The sequence below is a fragment of the Narcine bancroftii genome, chromosome 9, assembly GCF_036971445.1.
Source record: "Narcine bancroftii isolate sNarBan1 chromosome 9, sNarBan1.hap1, whole genome shotgun sequence".
Classification (NCBI taxonomy): Eukaryota; Metazoa; Chordata; class Chondrichthyes; order Torpediniformes; family Narcinidae; genus Narcine; species Narcine bancroftii.
In genome coordinates, this window is record NC_091477.1 from 107,881,893 (window position 1) to 107,903,900 (window position 22,008).

Sequence of the window (22,008 nt, forward strand, 5' to 3'; positions counted from 1 at the left end):
TGTTTCCAAGCTTTTGCTTCCCTGCTGGTAGAGGTCATGGAAGGGGCTCTCTAAGGAGCCTTGGTGAGTCAATTAAGTGATTTTTGCATTGGTGGTAGAGAAAATGAACGAATGTAGATAGGGTGCCAATCAAGCAGGCTGCTACATCCTGCATCTCAAGCATTTTGAGTGTTGTTTAGACTGCACACATCTAACAAATATAGATTATTCCATTACAGTCCTAACTTGACCCTTGTAGATGGTGGAATAGTTAGGAGGTGAGTTGAAGAGTGTGGATTCCCAGCCTCTGATCTGCTTCAGTTCACCTTCTGGTCAGCGGTAACCTCCAAGATATTGATAGTTGGGGATTCATGGCCATTGAATATCAGAGGGTAATAGATGGATGATTATTGGATGCCATCATTGCCTGATTCTTGTGTGGTGCAAACATTGCTTGCCACTTGTCAGTGTAGGACATGATGTTAGCGAGAGACAAATGTTTTGTTGCATTCCAGAATTTTCTTGGCAATATAGTTTGACTGTCTGAAAAAGGCAAGGCTTAGTTTGAATAAATTGGCCCATTTCACAAACTTAGAACTCCCAAATACTTTCCAGACAATTAGGTGCTTCAGACATAAAGGAAAACACAATGTCCAATTTGGTACCAGAACAGATATGAGATGCTGAGGAAAATAATTTCATGTGGGATGAAGGATAAATGCCAGACAGGATGCAAGGAATCATTCTACTTACCATTTTGATAGAGTACAATCATATTGCTTATGTCCATTGTGATAGTACAGATTCTATCACCAATGTGTATATGTACATACGTACAGATGGTAGTGTAGGATGACTGTGATTGGCTGAGAGTGTAGCCACACCTACTGGCAGGTCTTAAAGGATTGCTCCTAGCCAGAGCAGGTCATTCTGGACTGGTCGACCTACTTGTGATATGCTCCAGTCTTTTAGTTAATAAAATCCTCAGTTTGGATCAACAAGTCTTTGGTTCTTTCGATTCACTAAAGTTTTAACGGTTTTGGACATAAATTAGATGTACTCATCTTGGATGAAGGATTTAAACCTACTGGTTCTATGCTCAGCATTGAGAGTGCCAAGATTGGTTGTGATGGTATGATAAAGATTGGTACCATAGCTGGAGGTACATAATTGAGGTGAGTCACAACAAATTGTTCTGATGTTGTCCTCCAAATACTTGTTGGAATATTGTAATAATTATAATAATCAGGAAACACCAATTTGTTACCTACTTTTTGAAGACTAATAGCACACAACTAAAGGGCCAAAGCAAAATCTGCTCCCTTTCAATCCACAGAAGCTTGAAGAGTTTAAGCCCTTTAACTCTGGCGATGTCAATGTTTGAGTTATTTCTGGCTTAGAGCAGTTTTTCATTAAATTATTTTCCATTTTACAGGCTGCTCCTCAGGGATAATCTCTTTTTCACTGGAGGTAACTGGGGCGGCATGTTTAGCGTAGCAGTTAGCGCAATGCTGTTACAACGCCAGTGATCAGGACATGGGTTTGAATCCTGCACTCTCAGTAAGGAGTTTGTACATTCTCCCTGTGTCTGCGTGGGTTTTCCCTGGGGGCTCAGGTTTCCTTTCACCCTTCAAAACGTGCCAGGGGATGTAGATTAATTGGGTGTAATTGTGCGGCACGGGTTCACAGGCCGAAAGGACCTGTTGCTGTGTTGTAAGTCTAAATTTAACAGGTTTAATCTTGAACTAGCTGTCACAAGCTTCTGTGGTTGTGTTGTTGTCACCCAAAGACACTTGTTAATGAGAGTCCTTCTCAAGGTCAGAGGAAGTTCATCATCGTTAGAGAGAAAATATCCATTAATAATTACAAATGAGATTGCACTTGTGTGATTGGCTATTTCAGGTAATTATTAGAAGATTGGATAATTACTGTCTGATCTGCTCAATTCCCAATGATACATTATTAGCCTTTGGCATGTAACAGGAATATAAACTCTCATTGCTGGGGAAATATTGTTGTTTTAAGTAAAGACTGTTTCCAGTTGACCTATTAACCCTAATTGACATGATACATTTTTGATTGTCAGTCAAATGTAAGCCTGGAGAATAAGAGAGTCGGTGACAGCATTGAAAATAAATTGGTTTAGGGACAGAAGAGAGAAATAAGCAATTAGTTGTTTATTAAACCGGAGGGAAATTTTCTTGAGGTCAGTGGAGCAATCACTACTTTTCTTGGTATATATATTCATGACTGACAAGGCTATGCAAGATAAATTTTTCAAATTGACAATTGGTTCAACTTAGAATGGTAAGTAATGAGGAGAGTAGTGGTAAGTTTTTGATTAGTAAGTGTTATGGGGAGAATGCAGAAGAATGAGGAAAAATACATCTGACTTGATGGGCTGAATGGCCTAATTCATCTCTTATTTCTTATGGCCTTAAAGAGGACATAGACCGTTAGAATGGACAGAGGCATGTGGCTAATATTTAAACCTGACAAATCCAGTTTGTCAGCAAGAATAAAGAGACAACACATAGTGGTACAAACCTTAATGGGTGCAGCAAGAGGTGAACATTAATATATTGTAAATGCTTTACATTGGTTTAATAAAGCATTGGAGCACTGCATTACATGGTAAGTATTATAAAATGCTTTTAAAGCCACAACTGGAACAGTCTCTCCAATTCTGGTTGCCAGATTTAAGAATTATGTGGGGACTTCAAAGAGAGCACATAGAATAGATCCCAAGATAAAGGATTTCAACTATAAGGAGAGATGAGCAAATTGGGAGTTCTCCTTGGAGTTGAGAAAAATGAGGAGAGATTTAATAAAAGGCGCACAAAATCTTGACAAACTGAGTTAGAGCAACTGAAGAGAAACTATTCCATTTTGTAAAGGTATCATGGGCCAGAGGACTCAGATTTAAAGTGCTTGGCAACAGATTCAAGAGTGATGAGAGGAAAAGCTTCTGTGTCATAAGTTATAACATGGGATTCACCAGTTGAAAGTGTGATAAAAGGAGATTCAACTTCAGCTTTCAAAATAAAATTAGGAACGATTTCAAGGTAAATAACACCGGACAATGAAGATGTCGCTTTCTGAACACTTTTTGGCTGTATTTTATGTATTTTGGACTGCTGATCACGAAAATCACCTAAAATCCTCATATATGCAGTGTTTTATAGATATAACCCATCTTGTGATTTCCTATTATGTTTTAAGTCTACTTCAAGTGTACAAAACCACAAAGTGCAACATGTCATTGAAAATTCATTTTCTGCATTCTCACTTGTACTTCTTCCCTGCTGTCATTGATGGACAAGGTGAAAGGTTTCACTGGGACACTGTGATCATGGAAAAGTACTATCAGGGCAACTAGAATTCAACTATTGTTGGACACTGACATGAGAGGCATCAGAAGCTGAGTGCAAATGAAAATCAGCGGCCAAACATTTTTAGATCAGTTGAACTAACGCAATGCTTCAGTGCCATAATGTGATTAAACATGCTAAATTCAATAAAACTTATTTTAATGTTCCTCCAATTTCCTACCTGATACAGCAAATCTGAAATTATCATCTAACATAATTCCCAATGTTTTTTTAGGCAGCAAACCTTTTTTTAAAAACTGTTGCCTAGTGTAATTTACAGGCAGCAGGGAAAATGCAAGGGAATGGCACTAAATGGATTGTTCTATAAATGGCACAGATCAAGAGCCAAATAATGACCTTCTCTACAGTCATGATCCTGATTCCACGAACTGTAGACACCTTTTTCAAAAATTGTGTGAAGGTTTTACTGCTATGGACTCTCCTATTACTTGCAAGTAAAATGACTCAGGAATATTAACCTAGTTTCTTCTTGCATTTTGAACTGACCTATTCATGTCTTTTGGCATTCTTTCATCCATCATCTCCATCAAGGTGGAGCAAGGTCACACTTTATGAGATGAAGCTTATCATGAAATACTAAGCTGTTCTATTTCACCACACTTATGATTAAATTATTCTGCTTCAATTTTTACAAATGTTTTCGCAAAAATTAAAAATAAACTTAAGAATTAGTCATCTCAATTAATTGAAATAAATGAACATCTAACTATTTTGTTTCCTGCCACCTCCCCATTCCACCACCTTTTATTGAATCTCACAGCTTTGAAAGGTCATTAAAAGATCAACCCATTTCTTTCCTTATAACTCCACAATGTTTATTTTCCTCAAGTGTATAACTACTTTCTTTGAAAAGCAGAAATACAATTTGATTCCACTGCTCTTTTTTCAGATTTTATTTCTCAAGGCTCCTTTTGATGGCTCTGTCGATCATCTTATTCTTCACATTTCTCTTAATTGCTTAAGACCTTCCTTGATATTGAAACATCCCATGAAATCTCCCCTCTGCTTGTCAACTCTAGCTTCTCTTATCTATTTATGTTCCTAGTCCTTCATCCTTCTGAAGTAAGGTTCTGACCTTAATCATCAAACCCTTTAATTCCATGCTTGATGTTTGACCTGCTATGCTCCTCCAGCAGTTTGCTTTTTGTTCCGGCTTCCAGCATCCACATTCTCTTGTGTTTCCATAGCCTGGATGGATTATATTAATATTCTACTGCTCAAATTTTATTGTGAGGAACAGCTAATATGGCATTTGCCGGCTGAATGAAGCATTCTGTGTTGATGTGACCAGCCACATTCTTTGCATTAATATGTCTCAGTCATATCTGGAATTATGATTCAGATCCATAAGAAGGTGAGTAATCACCTTTTCTATTAGCTTCAGTGGTACAAAACTCACAGTAGCATTTTGCCTGATAATTATACAACTTTGTTTTCCAGTATTTACCATTTAATGGATAAAAAAGGAAGTCCTGCATTATTTTGGTGACTTTTAGAACCTCAGGTCAGCTAATCCTTTTGAAGTTTAGTCACTGTTGTAATGTTACAAATGCTCCAGACTCCCACTGAAGCAACCTTATAAAGGTTAGATCATCTGTTTTTCATAATATTGGTGAGGGATACTAATGGATGCATGTCAGATGACTAATCCACTGCAACAATGAACCCCATTATGCAACCATTGCATAGGTCACCACTCATGGCTAGTTCTAGCACTTTATTTCAATTATAGCATAGAAATACAACATAGTTCTGTAAATTACCTGTGTCTGAATTCTATTCTCCAACCAACGTGTGAAAACTGCCTCAGAAATGACCGAAAGTGTTCACAAAACTATCTGCTACACACTTACTACACACTTTGGAGATCATGATGAAGTGAATCACAAAACCCATGATGTTTTTGTTCACAAAAAGAAAAAGTCACAGGTCTGCTGACAAGTAATATAAAATTGATTCCAATTGGCATCAACTATGTCCTGTTGGATGGAATGTCATTGGAAAGACTTTGAAACCATGGGCAGTTCTGTTAAGAGTAGTGGTTAGCGCAACACTGCATTCAGGACCAGGGTTTGAGTCTCACGCTGACTGTAAGGAATGTATATGTTCTCCCCGTGTTTGTATGTATGGGTCTCCTCCAACCCTTCAAAACATGCCGGGGGTTGTAGGCTCATTGGGTGTAATTGTGCAGTAAAATGCCTTGTGGGCCAAAAGGGCCTGTTACCATGCTGCATGTCTAAAAACTAAGTGCATTGTCCAACCTTCCAGCTACTGTATGGATTAAGGGAGGAATGGCAAATTATTGTTTTTTTTTCTTTCAGCTTGTCTGTTAATTGATTTTCTCTTTCTACTTTAGCTCCATCAGCTACATGAAGAATCTGGTGGCGACAGAGAAGGCCACACCTGAAGAGACTCCCTGCAGCTTAAGCACCAGTGATGACAGCATGGGGAGCTGGTCACAGCTCATTAATGAGGAAGACCATGCGGAAGATAGCAGTAGTTATCTTCATCTAAGTGAAAGGTCATTAAGAGTATTGCTATGTGTTCAGTGAAGAATGAGAGGCTGTGTGATTGTAATTTAAATTTATTGTCGTAACACAGCAGGCTTATTACAAAATGTTAGGGATCTAATCAGTCCTCCAGCAAATTAAAATGAATCTATTTCACGAGCCTTCTCCTATCCATCACACAAAAATCTGCTTTCAGGTGCTCGGATGCGGATAGCGCGCTGGCAGACGCAGCTGGGGGAGTGCAGCTGGGACGTTCAGGTGGCCACGGAGAAGATGCCTTCCTGTCACCTGAACGTGCCGGCTGAAGGAGAGCCATGTCTGAGCGAATGCCAGCTCCTGTGGACTGTGGCCATAGTCCCACTGCTTCTTTCAGGTGCAATGGGGGAATTCTCCCAGCTGGAGAATATACCAACAGGAGGAGGGTTAGGCAAGTGCTCCTCCTAGCCGGGTTCTCCACTTTCAGGTGGCCACCTGACAGCCGCGTTGGGGTAGAATAGGCGGCTTTACAGTCAGGTATTCTGGCCACCTGAAAGTGGTTAAAATGAAACATTGGAACAAATAGTTAAGCAGGTAGGGAAACAGACCAGTTCAGAAGAATGTCATGAAGAATCAATCTTAAGGCAGCAATTAATTGACATCAGAAGTAATATTTTGCATAGTTAGATCCAAGTGAAGTTGAATATTATTTGCATGCATGAGACCTTCATATTTTTTGATGATAATCTCCTTGAGGAAATTAAACATTTTCATGGAAACTCGTATGTAGAGTCAACATTATGTAACTCTTCCAAACTGCTTCCCATACGCCAGGTCTGTCTGTGTTGTCTGACTACACAAGCTCCTGTTCTGACAGGGCCCAACCTTCAATCTGGTTGTCAATGCTTTCCAAACTGCACCAACCCAAACGCTCACCACATCCTCACTCCTCCTTCCTTCAACCCCCGCCCTCGTGACCTCCTTTATCCCTACAAGTAAACACAAGATGTCAGAGCAGGAGTAGGCCAATCAAGCCTGCTACACCATTCAACAAGATATAGCCATCAAATATGGCAATGGGGCAGCATGTTTAGCTTAGTGGTGAGCGCCACACTATTACAATGGCAGTGACCTAGGTTTGAATCTTGCGCTGTCTGTAAGGAGTTTCTATGTTCTCCCCGTGTCTGCGTGAGTTTCCTCAGGGTGCTCCAGTACCAGGAGTTTTGCAGTACAATGGAATCATTTTCATCCAACTAGAGAGGCTACACTATCTCAGCTTACTATTACATCAAAGGATGGCACCTCATAGAACATTGCACTCCTTCAGAGTTGCACTAGAGTCTCAGTTTCATTCCTCGTGCCCACATCTACAAACTGAGCCATGTATTCTTGCCTACTGACTCAGAGGTGAGAATCCTGCTAACTGAGCCAAACATAGTTCATGACAAAGGTGAAGGTTCCACTCCAGCTCCTATAGTTGGGTGTCTTCAATGGTGGACATATGTATCATATGCTGAGAAGAATAGAAGAATCTGAACCAACTTTTCACAGAGATTTAAAAGGAGATTGCAGCCAATCCTTCCAGCATGAATGTGATGGGTTGTTGTATTAGTTGACCCTCACTCCAAGCTCTCATCCCAGCTTTCATCATCTCCTGTCCACACAAGTGGCCTCTCCTGTGCAGCCTTGAACTAAATTGATTTTCTTTGCACTTTTGAAGTGACAACCAGTGGGCTGTCAAGCATAACACTTGTTGTCCTGCCATGTCACTGCTTTTTAAACTCACTTTTGCTTAGTGAACACCTTGATAATTGCCCCTATATAACCGAGAATCCTCCCAAGGTACTTGATTCTTTGCTATGATTAGGATGTACAGTAAACCCCTGTTAACCGGAATTTTAGCAACTGGCAACCTCAAGCAACTGGCAATAAAATAGATAAAAATACTGATGTTTAAAATTAGTATGCTTTGCCTTTGGCTCACCAATCACACAATATGCAATCTCCAACAACTGGAAAAATCACTTATCTGACATCTATCAATCCCCATTTATGCCAAATAACAGGAGTTTTACTGTAATTTATTTGTACAAAAAAGAGGATTGGTTTCAATTGTTGCAATGGCATTGTTCATTACTACTTATACACTTTCTTGAATGATATGCTTACAAGTGGAGAAATGTTCCTGTTTGACTTTGAATTCTTTGTCTCCATTAGCAATGGGAACAGCAGCACTTCAAGTAGTCTTGGCTTGGTGGATCTGGATGCCTACCAGGAGATTCCCTCTGTACACATTTTACCCAGGTTGGTGTCATGCTTAAAACACAGGAATAAAAAAATAATTTTCAAGGATTTATGAGTTTGCCCTTTGCTAAACTGACAACCTTTCTTTTTCAATAATGCATTCCCTAGGATTGAGGATTCAATGTTCTCAATTTTGAATGGCCATGGATCAGGAATTCCCAACATAGGTGGGAAGCTCCATTTGGGCTTACTCCTCTCTCCACGTGGTTATCTGAGAGCCTGGAGTTAGGTGTGTGTTTGGGAGAATGGGATTCAAAAAATTGGCTTGCTTATCAGAAATATGATTGAATATAAGTAGAGCCTGCAAGCCAGGATGATGGCTGCAAGAAGATGCAGGCTATTCTGTCTAGTTATCAGTGCATCTGGAGTTTGTGGTATTTCTCCAGTGCTGTGAGGTGCCAGCTGTCAGTAGTCCAGGTGTCAGCAGCATCAGGAGAAAAGGGCTATGTGGACCATAAGCTTACTGCCAGATGTCTCACACACACACACACACACAGGAGCAAGAGTGGAACAACTGGAATCATGTCTGCATTCAAGATCATGGCCGATCTGAATGTAACTTCTACTCCACACTCCTATCTACCTATAGTAACTTTCCACATTTTTTTCTTTTAATAAAACCTATCTAACTCAATCTAAAAATTAATGAAAAATTCTGCATCCACTGCCTTTGGAGGAAAAAATTTCAAACACTCAAAGCCCACGAAGAAGAAACATTTTGTCTTATCTCTGTCTTTGAAGAACAATCCTTAACTCTTACTGATCCTTAGACCAGTACTCTCCCACAGCAAGAAACATCTTACCCGTTTGAGCTTAGAACATAGAAGATTACAGCTCAGTACAGCCCTTTCAGCCCTCGATATTGTGCCGATATTTAAACTGATGTTTAAACACTGTTTTCATTAAATGGCCACCGGATGTGCAGTGGGTATTGAAAGTGGTTATTTATTTTTACCTTTCTTGAAAGGTGGCTAACAATAATTTTCTGGGGTACAGCTAGATCGTCCAAGATCACTTCCTGGACCAGTAAGAGATCTCCAATAAATGGGTCAAATTGACTTCCCTTTCACTAATCAACAGTGGCTTTTGTCAGTTTACCTTGAACTTTTCTCAATTGCATGCTACAATGCCTTAAGAGATAGCTTCCAACATTTTCCCAGATGACAGATTTTCAACCAACTGACCTGTGGTTTTCTGTCTTTGACCTTCCTTGCACTTGTCCATCTAACATTTGTCAAAATCAATGTATATCAGAGAAAGTAAGGCACTGAGTACTGAGCCCTGTGACACCTCAGTAATGACAGGATTCTAATAACAAAAAACTCTGTTAATGTCAACCTGTCCCTTTACATTCTGCCACTAACTTTGAATCAAATCTTCCTTGTATCTCATGGACTTTTACTTTAATGACCAGCCTCCCACATTGAACCTTATCAAAAGTTTTGATAAAAGCCATGCAAGCTACATTAAGCACCAAACTTCCTTATTATCTCTCTAAAACCTCAGCCAAGGTAACCTGGAGGCCCTTCTCCTTGCCGATCTATACTTACTGTCATTTGATTATTCGGTGTCTTTCCAAATGAAAGCCTATACTGTCCATCTTAAACAAATGTTAACCATCCTCCAAACCTTTTTGCTCCACATCTATGGTGAGGGAACTTTGAAAAATGAATGTCAAGGTCTCTACAATTTTCTTTCTTGCTTATTTTAGTGATATGTTTCTTTTTTTTTGCTTTCCTAATTTTCTTTTGAATTTCACTCTGTCACTTATCGAGACTCTCTGAGGTAAAATGTTTTCTGTGTCTAATACAAGTTTCCCTTTTATTTTTATCCCTATTGTACCTTATCACTCAGATGTTTTCCCTGAGCTAAAACTTGGCTTCCCTCTACCAGAGTTCAATGGGAAATAACTTGATGTACTAAGTTAAAGTTAGGTCTTTATGAGCCATTCAGATTCAGGTTGAGTTCAGCCATATAGAATTATTGAGAGAAAGAAAGAAATGAGAAATTATAAAGATGAATGCAGTATATGTTGTGAGGGACTTAAAAAGAAGAAATGAGAGAGGGAGGGACCAGGATCAAATTAGGAGAGAAAACAGTAAATACTTGGGCTTACTAAAAGCACTGTGCTGGAGAAACTCAGCAGGCCAAACAGTGTACTTTATAAAGCAAAGATAAAGATCATCAAGGGATCAAGCCCAAAAAGTTGGTTATGTTTCTTTATCTTTGCTATATGAAATACACAGTTTACCTTTTGAGTTTCTCCAGCAGTGTGCTTTTACTTTAACCACGGTGTCCGCAGACTTTTGCATTTTACTTCAGTACATGGGTTTAGGTCAGGATGAATCAGGCCTGAAATCTTTGAATCTCTTTTAATGCCACCCATTGCTTTTAGAGTCATAACCATTTTTTAAGATGTACAAGGTATAACAGGGGCCTTCATATCAACCATGGAAAAGAAGAAAAGTATTTAAATTAGTATTACATTCTTCTATCCACAATTGTTCACAACTATTACAGTAATACTGAGTTATTTATAAAATAACTGACACAGAAAGCTTCTGAATATAATTCAGAATTTTTGTGCTTCCCCTTGCTATGTTATAGTCTTGAGCCCAGTTCAGTGGCCTGATTTAATTCCTATCAGCAATATAATGGCTGGGACTGGCCAGTTTTAAGCTGTGTGGATTCGAGAGAAAAGTAGCACCCAACATTTTGCTCAGCTCATGATAGGGACAGTTACAAAGGGAAATCTGCTTGATGAATTTGTGCTAGGTTAGTTGGGAAGAAATAAGTATGAAGCAATTTTCTTACCCTTAAACACTGGACAACACATTTTTTCAAAAGGTTTGCTTCCTGAAAGAAAAATGAGGATTATGATAGACAACTTCAAGCTGAACACAAAGATAATTTCAGATTTGCTGTTTTTCTTTGGCTTGGCTTCGCGGACGAAGATTTATGGAGGGGGTAACATGTCCACGTCAGCTGCAGGCTCGTTGGTGGCTGACAAGTCCGATGCGGGACAGGCAGACACGGTTGCAGCAGTTGCAGGGGAAAATTGGTGGGTTGGGGTTGGGTGTTGGGTTTTTCCTCCTTTGCCTTTTGTCAGTGAGGTGGGCTCTGCGGTCTTCTTCAAAGGAGGTTGCTGCCCGCCAAACTGTGAGGCGCCAAAATGCACGGTTTGAGGCGATATCAGCCCACTGGCGGTGGTCAATGTGGCAGGCACCAAGAGATTTCTTTAGGCAGTCCTTGTACCTTTTCTTTGGTGCACCTCCGTCACGGTGGCCAGTGGAGAGCTCGCCATATAACACGATCTTGGGAAGGCGATGGTCCTCCATTCTGGAGACGTGACCCACCCAGCGCAGCTGGATCTTCAGCAGCGTGGACTCGATGCTGTCGACCTCTGCCATCTCGAGTACTTCGATGTTAGGGATGAAAGCGCTCCAATGAATGTTGAGGGTGGAGCGGAGACAACGCTGGTGGAAGCGTTCTAGGAGCCGTAGGTGATGCTGTATCACATAGGAAATTGGAGAAATATTAAATTCTATTGAATTTAGTTTGTTTAATTGCACAATGATGCTGACACATTGCGTTAGTTCAACTGACCTAAAAATATTTGCCGCTGATTTTCATTTGTACTCAGAATCTTATGCCTCTCATGTCAGTGTTCAAGAATAGTTGGTCAGCATTTATGGATTCTATTTGCCCTGATACCACTTTTCCATAGTTGCAATGTCCTGGTGAAACCTTTCACCATGTTCATCACTGATGGCATCAAGATCAGCAGGAAAGAAGCCCAAGTGCAAAGGCAGAAACTGAATTTTCATGACACGTTGCACTTTGTGGTTTTCTGTGCTTGAAATAGACTTAAAATATAACAGGAAATCACAAAGATAGGTTATAATCTTAAAAAATATCGTTATGAAAGGACATTTTTAAGGTGATTTTTATGATCAGCAGCCCAAAATTCTTTAAATCCATGGTGGACTACATATGATTGCTGTCCAGATTTAACTTGCAGCATGCTCTCCTCCAGCTTGTCATGATGAGAGGTGAACCAGCCAGGTTTGCTCTTACCAGCAGTGGCAACTTGGTTCTTGAAGTCAGCTCTTGCTTGGGGAAGCTTGCTTGCCGAAAATAAGAAGCCTGCCCTTTGTCAGCCATTTAAATTGAGAGCAGAGGTGTGTCAGTTGTCAAAATTGTTAAAAAAAATTGAATAGCTATGCTATTCACAAGCATAAAAATCAAACAAAAATACAAAAAAAAATCATACTAGCTTATATCTCTCCATTGAAGTGATTGAAGTTTCTGATCCTGATCCAGGCATAGGATGCTACAGATCTGTATATGAGATTATCAAGCATAACTGTTAGAAAACTGGTGGAAGTTGGCATTCTGTCATCGGCTTCCATGAGAAGTCCAATGTCAGAGGTCATTCAAGAACCCTGCATTCCAGTGATTGATCCAATTGTTGGGCAAGTTTGCATGCACACATGGGCAGGACCAGATTTAATCCAAAACACAATTTTTATTATTTCACTATTTGCTCAGTTCCTCATTAACTCACTTCCAGAAATTCAGATCTCCACATTCAGCTACAAATTGTTCTAACTGCCATGAACTAAATTCCACATCAACTTTTAAACAATTGCAACAGTTCCTCCTGCAATAATTTGGAACAATGCCCAGGAAATTAGATCTTTCAATTAGTTGAAAGGCTCCTAAAAAGTTAGTGCATGGTAAACCCCCAACTATGTGAATTATGAGACCTGCCATGGTCTCATAAGTACAATAGCACAATTTAAATGAGGCCTCCGGGAACAGAACAAAAGCACAGCACAATGAACCCACATTGATTAATTCCCCTTTAATATTCTAACACCAATATCCTGGTTTCTCACCTTTGTCTTCTCCATACTAGGCCAATCCAACAGCAATATCACTTGAACCCAGATCTCTTTGCCACTAACCTGATTTCCATACCTAATTCTAGGCTCACAAACGGTTGCTTCAATAACTAATCACAGTCCACTGCCTCATCAATCTGGGACACATTCTTCAAGCATCTCAACCCTGAGGCTTTGTTCTCTATCTACCCAGGATCACAGAGGTCTTAAATAATTGGTGCTTTCTCACCCATCCCTAGCTCAAGCACAAATGTTGCTGCATTTCCTCTTGTGCTCCACAGGTGCAAATAAACATATGCAATCACTAAGGGTCTCTAAGGACCATGTGCCCACAGCCAAGCAGTTGGTAGTTTACCATGCATTATCTCTGGGATCCTTTCAGTGTGTGCTTATTTGGATAACCTTTGGATGTTGTCTTACCTGGCCAAATATAATTTTCAGCAAGATTCTCTCTGGATGTCCAATAATAGAGCAAAACTCATAGCCATTGTGGAGTTGATAAGGAAGGGAATTAGGTCTGTAACCTACAATTTAATGGAGGAAGATGAAGCAAATAAAAGGGAGGATTCACCTCCATCACTTTACTTAATAAATTCTAAATAATCATGTCAGATTTTTTTTCACTAGTGAAATCATCAGTGAAAAGGAGACCGTAAAAGATAACCAAGAGTGTATGGATGGTAAGATTTATATTTGTGTTCAATAATAGAACAACATATTTAGAACGCCAACCATTTCACCTGTGTCTATTATTGATTTTTTTTTCAGAAAATGTATCGCAGCTAGCACTTTGCACAATCAATAGCCATATGGATTTTGTTGTATTGAACTTTGACCTGAGTCCTGAATGTGTTGATGCTGAATTAAGAGCAATTTTGCAATGGATTGCAGCTTCCGAACTTGGGTTTCCAGTGATTTACTTCAAAAAGTCTCAGCAAAAGCAGATTCAAAAGGTAACTTCCTTTTCATTATTTTTTTAAAAATCACTTATAATGTTGCTTAGGGTTCTTATCATTTTCATTTGGCAGTAGTTTTCAATAGACGATCAAATTAAACTACACAAAATATGTGTATTACGGTAGTTTATTGAACATTCAAGGAACTTGCAAAAATGAATAGAAAATTACTTATCTATGAAGTAATATCAGAAATATCAAATCACCCCAACTGGAAAACATTACAGGGCTAAAACCAGAAAATGCTGGAAATATTCAGAAGGTCAGACCGTTCTGTTTTGTTGTAGGTTTTCAGCATCTGCAGTATTTTTGATATTCCTGTTACATGATAATTATGATAATCATTATGATAATATGCTGAAATCAGTTATGGTCAAAATATGTCAAGATGTTCAAATTGTAACCAAGAAAAAAGAAAATGCCTTAAAATGTAATTGCTTGGTACATCTTTATCAGTACTCACATCGATAAATAAAGCAATAGTTCCAATAGTGCAAAGAAATATAATGCTTTCCTGATTAAGCCCCATCACTCTGGAACTTTGTGATATTTCCTATCTATTACGCAATTGAGCCAATTTCAGTTTTAAAGACAGGTCCTTGTCCTGACCTGGTTCATGAACCTTTCCCAACTCCTCAAGCAATTTCCCCCACAGTCACACATTTAGAGTAGAGCACAAAACTCAGTTAGGCCATCCAGCATTCATAGAAAGTAAAAGGCAAGTGAAGTTTCAGGCTTGAACTCTTCTTCAGGAGCGTTGAAAATCAGGCAGTGGGGGCAAGAAAAAGGGAGAGGCACACAAGCTAACAGGTAAGGGGTAATAGGTTCAAGACTAAAAAGGAAAAGCTGAGGTGATGGGGGAAGAGGAGAGGATTAAGAAAGATAGCTCTTTGATAGAAAGAGGGGAAGGAGGTGAGGAACTGGTGGAAGGGAGACAGAGGAATGAGGGAAAGAGAGAGAGACCAAGGGAATGGGTTAATGGACATTGGATAAATCAACATTGGTGCTATCTGGTTGGAGACTGCCTAGAAAGAATACAAGAATTTTTTCCTCCAATTTGTGGGTGACCTCAACTTGGCAGTACAAGGACAGACAGTGTGGCAATGGGGTGTGGAATTGCAGTGGTTAGCAACTAGAGCCCCAAGCCAAGATTTAACTGTTTACCTTTGTGCAAGGTGCAAAGGGAAAGCTTTTCTTCATGCAAAACAGATGCGATAACACCCAAGGCTTTGGGCCTCGGGAACAATTGATTTTCAAAGCATTGGTCACAGAATCAAAATGCAAGAAAATTGATTAATGTGCTTCAGCACAAACAATGAACTTTGAGGCTAATTTATTTTTATATAGTTCTTCACATCCCAAGAAAGCTATTAGCCATGTTTCAGTAGGCTCTTTCAGGTGGCCAATTGCCTCGCATGTAAAGCCGCATGTTTAGGCAATAAGCCGCATGTTTTGAGGTCCTCTGAATGTGCAGGAGGCACTCTTGAGGCAAGCTACGTAACCCTCTTCCAAGAGAGATCTCCACCTGAATGCAACTGGCTGAAAGCAGATGTTAAGGGTCAGGCTGCTGATCACAGCTGACACTGGGCAGGAGCCGAGGGCGCTCAGAGCCACATCCTGTGCAGCTGTGTCCTTCAGCTGGCCAGCGTTGTGCTTTAAACGCTGCCACCTGAACGGCAATTTAAAGGGCTGCTTCTGCTTCTTCAGGCCTATTCTTAGCGTAGAATGGACCTGAAAAAGCCGAGTGAAATGTATTATTATTTAAGTAAATGTGACAACATCTTTGTATGCAAAAAGGTTCCACAAAGCAACAGAGCTGAATTATTCATGAGTTAATTATTTTATATACAGAAAGTATTTTCAGACACTTTAAAAACACTACTTTTTTCAACCAGTGATATAAAATATTTCATAGGAGGTATAAATAGGTAGATTATCATTAAAAAAAACTTTAGAAATTGAACCATTAATAGGCAATTCAGTAGAAAAATACAAAAACTGCAGATACTGGAATCTTGAACAAGCATTAAGAAGTTGGATGGACTCAGCAAATCAGGGAACATCCACAAGTAGAAATTTTGAATCACATCACTCAATAAAGGGACCTTATCCAAAATGTTAACTAACCATTTCTACCCATTGAGGCCCCCTGACTTCGAACTTCTCCTTATAGACCATTCAGACCTCCATATTCAATAACATTTTGTCTAATCCTTCACCTCAGAACCACTTTCCTGCACTAAAGCCATATTTTTTGTTTCTTTGATATTTAAAAACCTTCTTGCTTTTGGCCTGAATATATTCAGTAACTGAGCTACGACAACACTTTTAGGTAGAGAGCCTCAGGCTGAAGACATTTCTTCTCATCTCAGACACTGTGATTCATGGTTCCAAGCCCAGCCAGAGGAAACAACATTCCTACAATTAGTGTGTCAAAACCTACAGTATTAAGAAATGTGCATTTCAATGAGAGCATCTCTTTATTTAAAATTTAGGCCCCATCTACTTAATCTCATTTTGTTGGATTTAGCCCCCACCCCTCCATTTGGTTGATTGCCAACTTATACACAATATTCTGGGTACATATTACTAGGGGATGGAACAAATGCATAAAACATATTTATTCCTGTATTTAAACCCTTTTATAATAAACACCAACATACAATTTGTCTTCCTAATCACATCCTGTTCCTACACATTCACTTTCAATGACTTAGATATCCATGGATATCCAGGACTCTTATCCTCCTGCCTGCAGGATTTTGCTTCTCCCCTTGCCCCACCTTTTTGTTCAAGTGCCTGCCTACATTTTGATCATACCTTGATGAAGACCTCAAGCCTGAATTGTTGATTATGTATCTATAGCTTTGCTATATAAAATACACTGTTTGATCTGCTGAGCTTCTCCAGCATGTGTTTTTACCCCTGAAAACTAATACCTTTCAATATTTGACAAATTTAAAAAACTGATTTTCCACCAAAAAGATTACATTCCCCCCCCCCACCCCCACTATATTCCTTCTGCGATATTCACACATATACATTTGGTTTGTGCATATCTCCCAGAAGCCTCCTTGCAACCTTCTCACAAACCACAGTGCCATCCACTGTATTATCAGTAAACTTGGCTATATTAATCATTTAAATCATTGATACAGCTTGAAAACAGCATTAATCTCAACCTTCAAACTTTCCTTGATACTTTTATGATTAAAATTGTTACTTTACACTTTTGTAAGCAAGTTACAAAGAGAAATCAATCATCTTATTATTTATTGTCGTCAAAAAATATCACTCACACTCTCTGCACGTCACATGTGCAGGTAGATGGCATTAGTCATATCAGCATTATGGTCAGTTCAGACATGCTGGGCTGAAGGGCCTGTTCCTGTGTTTGCTTCTACATGTATTAAACACAGGGGATTCTGAACAATCACAACCTGGATTACTCACTACAAAGTTACATCACACCCCCTTGTTTTTTTTATTGCTTTTCATGGTGTCCAGCAATCTCTACCAATATAGTCTAGCAGTGAATTTATATTGTCCTCATCCCAATTTCTACTTGTTATACTGTTTGTTTACATACAAATCCTCCAAGACTGACTGTGAATGAACTAAAAATACATTGAGTGCATATTAATAGAAATAATCCTCTAAACAACTCATCCTTTTTCACATAAAAACTTAGATCATTCCTCTACATTTATCATAATGTGAATTTGACAGTGTCTAGTAACAATGCCATGGTAAAGCAACTTCAAACAAGACAAAAATTATCAAATGCAATGTGATTTGGAACACTGATTTTGTTTTAGACTCTACATAATTTCAAATTCCTTGTTTCTTTGATGGAAGGTAAACAAATAAAAGGAATGACCAGTGTAGAAAGCAGAGATAAAAATTTTAAAAAACATGATTAGACTTTATATAGAAATAATATTGTATAGCTTTCTTTCTCTTTTCTGTTGCATATAGAAGGCAAAATAATCTGTTATGCAATAACCAATTTCTTGGTTTGGATTCAGTTTTTAGATGTTATCCACTTTACTGACCAGAAAGCCTGGAAGCTCAAAGATCTGTTTTTTGCAATCATGCAGTTCTGTGAATTACAAGAGGAGGGAGGAAAGCTTCCAACAAGCAGTCTGTTTGACTGGCTTCTTGAATTTGGCTAAATATTAATTTGAATTTTTATTTCATAGTCAAAAAGATACAATAATAAGAGTCTATTTGACATTGAAGTTGATTTGTATGAATATTTGAAAGCCAGGTTGTCTTTTTGTTGAAGTGACTAATCATTCATTATCTGCACATGGGTCACCCCAAATGGTACTGTATACAACATGTGAAAACCAGCAGTTGTATTTATGTCAAAGAGCAATTTGTTATTCATACCCAACATAAGGTGTTTCTGCCATGTACTAATTGCAGAGTTGAAGCGATCATGTAGTGATTAGATGTGGATAAATATGTTATTCATCACCGAAGTAGCCCCACTATTAGAGCGGGCGTACAATGTACTCATTTTGCAAGATAAGTGTGTAAGAGCTGTCACATCATAGCTGAATACATTGATATCTTTTATCTGATGTGTACAATTCACATGAAAACAATGACATACGCAAGCCATATATTGTTTAGACAAGCCTGTACTGTATCTGTAAATTTGTGTGGCATGTATTTTGGGTAAACTTTGGAAAAAATATTTTTTACATTCATCTTACTAACACTGTATATTGGATGTACAGTGAGCTTGTACATTTGAATAACCAACTTTTCAGTGAGTGTCGAGTTCTAGACAGCTCACTGCAATGATTATTTTAATGTACTGATGTTGTTTACCCAGTTGAAATAGTCACACAATGATAGGTCAAGCCTTAGAATGTAATATCAAGAAATGCTACATATCCAAACCAAAACCTTGGCCAAAATGGTGCCAGCCAGGAAACACTCAAGGGACTATGGTCATTGGAAATAAAAACAAATAAATGTGAATTAATCCAGTTGGGAACTGTACATTCTGTTTAATGGAATTATTATAGTTTCTCCTCATTTTAAGGCAAAATAATTCTGTAATTTTAGCAGCAAAGTTGAAAGAGATGAATTGTCTTTAGCAGTTTATTTTTAGTCCTAATATTTATTTAATTTTCAAAACAATATAATTCTTCTGAAATATCAACTTTTAAAAGCACAATATAGAGGGGCACATTGGCATGTCACAATTAAGGATAAAAACTAGTTTTTAAAACAAATAATTGTGGTCAAAAGAATACAGATTTTATTCAAAAAATGTTGGTTAATTTATAATACTTCACATTCCATTTACAGCAAAAAAAAACCTCCTGTTCTGACACCTATGGAGCTTGGTAGATGCTGGATAAGTGTATTTTCTGGTTGTTTGAGATTTACTTTTACAATACTTAGCTAATACACCTGCATTAAGAATAAACAGTTTAAAAGACAAAAATACTACCCTGTACTTACTCTGAACAAACTTGCAAAAATATATAAACCTTAAAGCATTTTACTTTATTTTCAGTCATATGCTTTGAAAACATTTAACTGCGGCTGCATCTGCTGCTTCATCCCTCACCACAGAGTAGCCTGAAAGACAAACAATAACATCATAGATAATTAAACCCCCCTCCCCTCCCCAAAAATCACTGATAACACCTCTAAGCGGGGATAAGGAGACATTAAGAGAGTCACCCCAATGGCAAATGGTATCAACCAGCTCTTCATCCTGGATGACACCATTTCACACACCTTATTTAAACAGTTGCTCCCAGCAAAGCTCAACCAAGGCACTCCCATTGCTGGATATTTGCTCCCATCTTCACCAAATACTTCTGTGTTACTTCAGAGAACATGTACAATTTTAAACTTTTGTATTTTTTACCTATTATTTTTTTTAATTTTTTTAAACTTATTTTCCTCAATTTTTTGGCAGTTGCTTGAATTCTGGATACCATAAATTTTTACTGTACTTTGCTCAAATTAGTAAAAAACAATTTCTCAAAATCTATAACACTTCTCTATCAAAATAGTGCCACAGATTAGAAAATGTGCACATTGAGTAATATGCAATACTTTCTGGATTAGTATAAAAACTTTGTATGAATCCCAACTGTATTCATGTCATTTCATGAAATTGAACTCATAATGGATGTATATCACAATAAATATTGATTAAAGGTAAAAGGACTGTGCTTGTCCCTCTGAGCTCCAGTGTTCTTCCCTCTATCTTCCTCTACCAAAGGTACCACATTGAAGACACTCCCATGCTGTTAACTAGGAAGGTGGATATTAAGAACTTTTGTAATGAAAATTGCCTCACATAAATATTGTGGTTATCTTAAATTAATTGAATTTAACATTTGCATTATGACTCTCAATCCCTGGTCTTTCATTTTCAAAAGTTTCTAATTTGACTGGGGAGAAGTTCACCTTCCATCGACTTAAATTACAGCAGTGCTAGGTGCTAGGTGTGGGAATTACAGCAATGCTAGGGGCTAGGTGTGGGAATTACGGCAATGCTAGGAGCGGGAATTACTGCAGTGCTAGGTGTGGGAATTAGAGCAATGCTACGTGCTAGGTGTGGGAATTAGAGCAATGCTACGTGCTAGGTGTGGGAATTAGAGCAATGCTACGTGCTAGGTGTGGGAAGTTCAAAACCTTGGAGTTTTCCAGTTTTATTCCACAATAAGCATACAAGAGATTGAAAACCTATACCCACCTGCGCCATTAGCTAGCCAGGATCAGTGCTGGATAATGCATCTTTCAAAAGGTACAAGAGGGTAGGTGTATGTGTGTGCATAAAAGAAAAATGGAATGGCTTTCCATGATGGAGAATATTAAATGTACATACTTGATTAGTATTAATAATCACTGGGAAGGTGCAATGATCTTTTGCTCGTGGCTAAGCCTCAAGACATTTCAATAGAGGAAACCAGATGAAATGCTTATTAACTTCACTATATTATTGACCCCTGTTGTGTGATGACAGCATCATAGTTAATAAGCCCTAACCAAAGGGAGCTTCAAGCACAACAGGGCCTTGGCCATCAGAAACCAAAGGACCAAGACCATTCGTTACAATGACCCATCCTGTGTGTGAGAAGGGCCCGTAAAATTTATTTTCCACTTTGGCACATCAAACTGTCTCTTTTGAATGCAGTTCAGAAGACTGGTCTTCAAACATGCAATCCTAACCACTTCGGGAAATCACTTGAGACTCTTTGTATGTTACGGCAGAAAAATACTATGGGGCAGAGTCTAAACTTCTTAATTTGCACTGTTGGCAAGCAAGGTTTCAGCTGGAATGCATATTCATAAGAAATAAGCCTTTATTAAGGTAACTGCTTTCGAATTTGCATTTAATTTCATCAAGCATGCAAGAGAGAAATGAAGGAATTCTTGATACACAGGTCAAATATTTATTTGGATACAAACCAAGGTTTAGATAGTCCAACATCAGAATAATTATGCTATATAAAAGCATTCAATGCAACAAATCACAAAAATCAACTGCAATCAAGTATACTTTTGAATATTTGAAAGCATTGGAAGAGTTAAAACTTGGCAGTGCTCTATCATTGACCATGTTAAGGTTTAATCTCTTATTAAAAATCTTGTATTTAAAGTATTGTTCTATCAGTGATACTGTTCCAGTCAGTATAGCATATCATTTCCATTGATGACGAGAGCTGTCTCATTTGTCAACAGTTGACAATGAAATTTGGAGTTGCTCAAGACTGAATTGAATACGCTACTGACAATTCTTCACATTTTTCTATAAGATGTGGAATATGGGAAATACTGTAGATTGGAACTTACTCTGGAGTTTGTTGAGTTTAATAACTCCTCTTCATTCAGCGCCATATCCTACAAGTGTTATCCTTGCTTCCTATTTTAATTTAAAAAAAACAAATTTTTTTGTACTACGGGTAAGCCAGAGTTCAAAAATATCATACATAATAATGGA

General features: G+C 38.4%; 2 protein-coding genes across 5 annotated transcripts in view; one reads left to right on the forward strand and one right to left on the reverse strand.

Moving 5' to 3' along the window:
• The window catches only part of sphkap (SPHK1 interactor, AKAP domain containing), an 80,263-nt gene extending 62,020 nt beyond the window's left edge, over positions 1-18,243 (forward strand). Inside the window, exons 8-12 of the mRNA XM_069899114.1 lie at positions 5,728-5,892; positions 8,075-8,161; positions 13,696-13,748; positions 13,837-14,021; positions 18,053-18,243. Of these exons, the coding sequence (XP_069755215.1) occupies positions 5,728-5,892; positions 8,075-8,161; positions 13,696-13,748; positions 13,837-14,021; positions 18,053-18,199 (637 nt within the window). The 3' untranslated portion in view covers positions 18,200-18,243. The remainder of the gene's footprint in view (positions 1-5,727; positions 5,893-8,074; positions 8,162-13,695; positions 13,749-13,836; positions 14,022-18,052) is intronic.
• Positions 18,244-19,530: 1,287 nt separating this feature from the next.
• The window catches only part of daw1 (dynein assembly factor with WDR repeat domains 1), a 37,630-nt gene continuing 35,152 nt past the window's right edge, over positions 19,531-22,008 (reverse strand). For all 4 annotated transcript variants that reach the window (XM_069897230.1, XM_069897228.1, XM_069897231.1 and 1 more), the window contains 2 exons: positions 21,861-21,930; positions 19,531-19,628 (listed from right to left, as the gene is read on the reverse strand). In XM_069897230.1, coding sequence (XP_069753331.1) covers positions 21,892-21,930 — 39 coding nt within the window. In that variant the 3' untranslated portion in view covers positions 19,531-19,628; positions 21,861-21,891. The remainder of the gene's footprint in view (positions 19,629-21,860; positions 21,931-22,008) is intronic.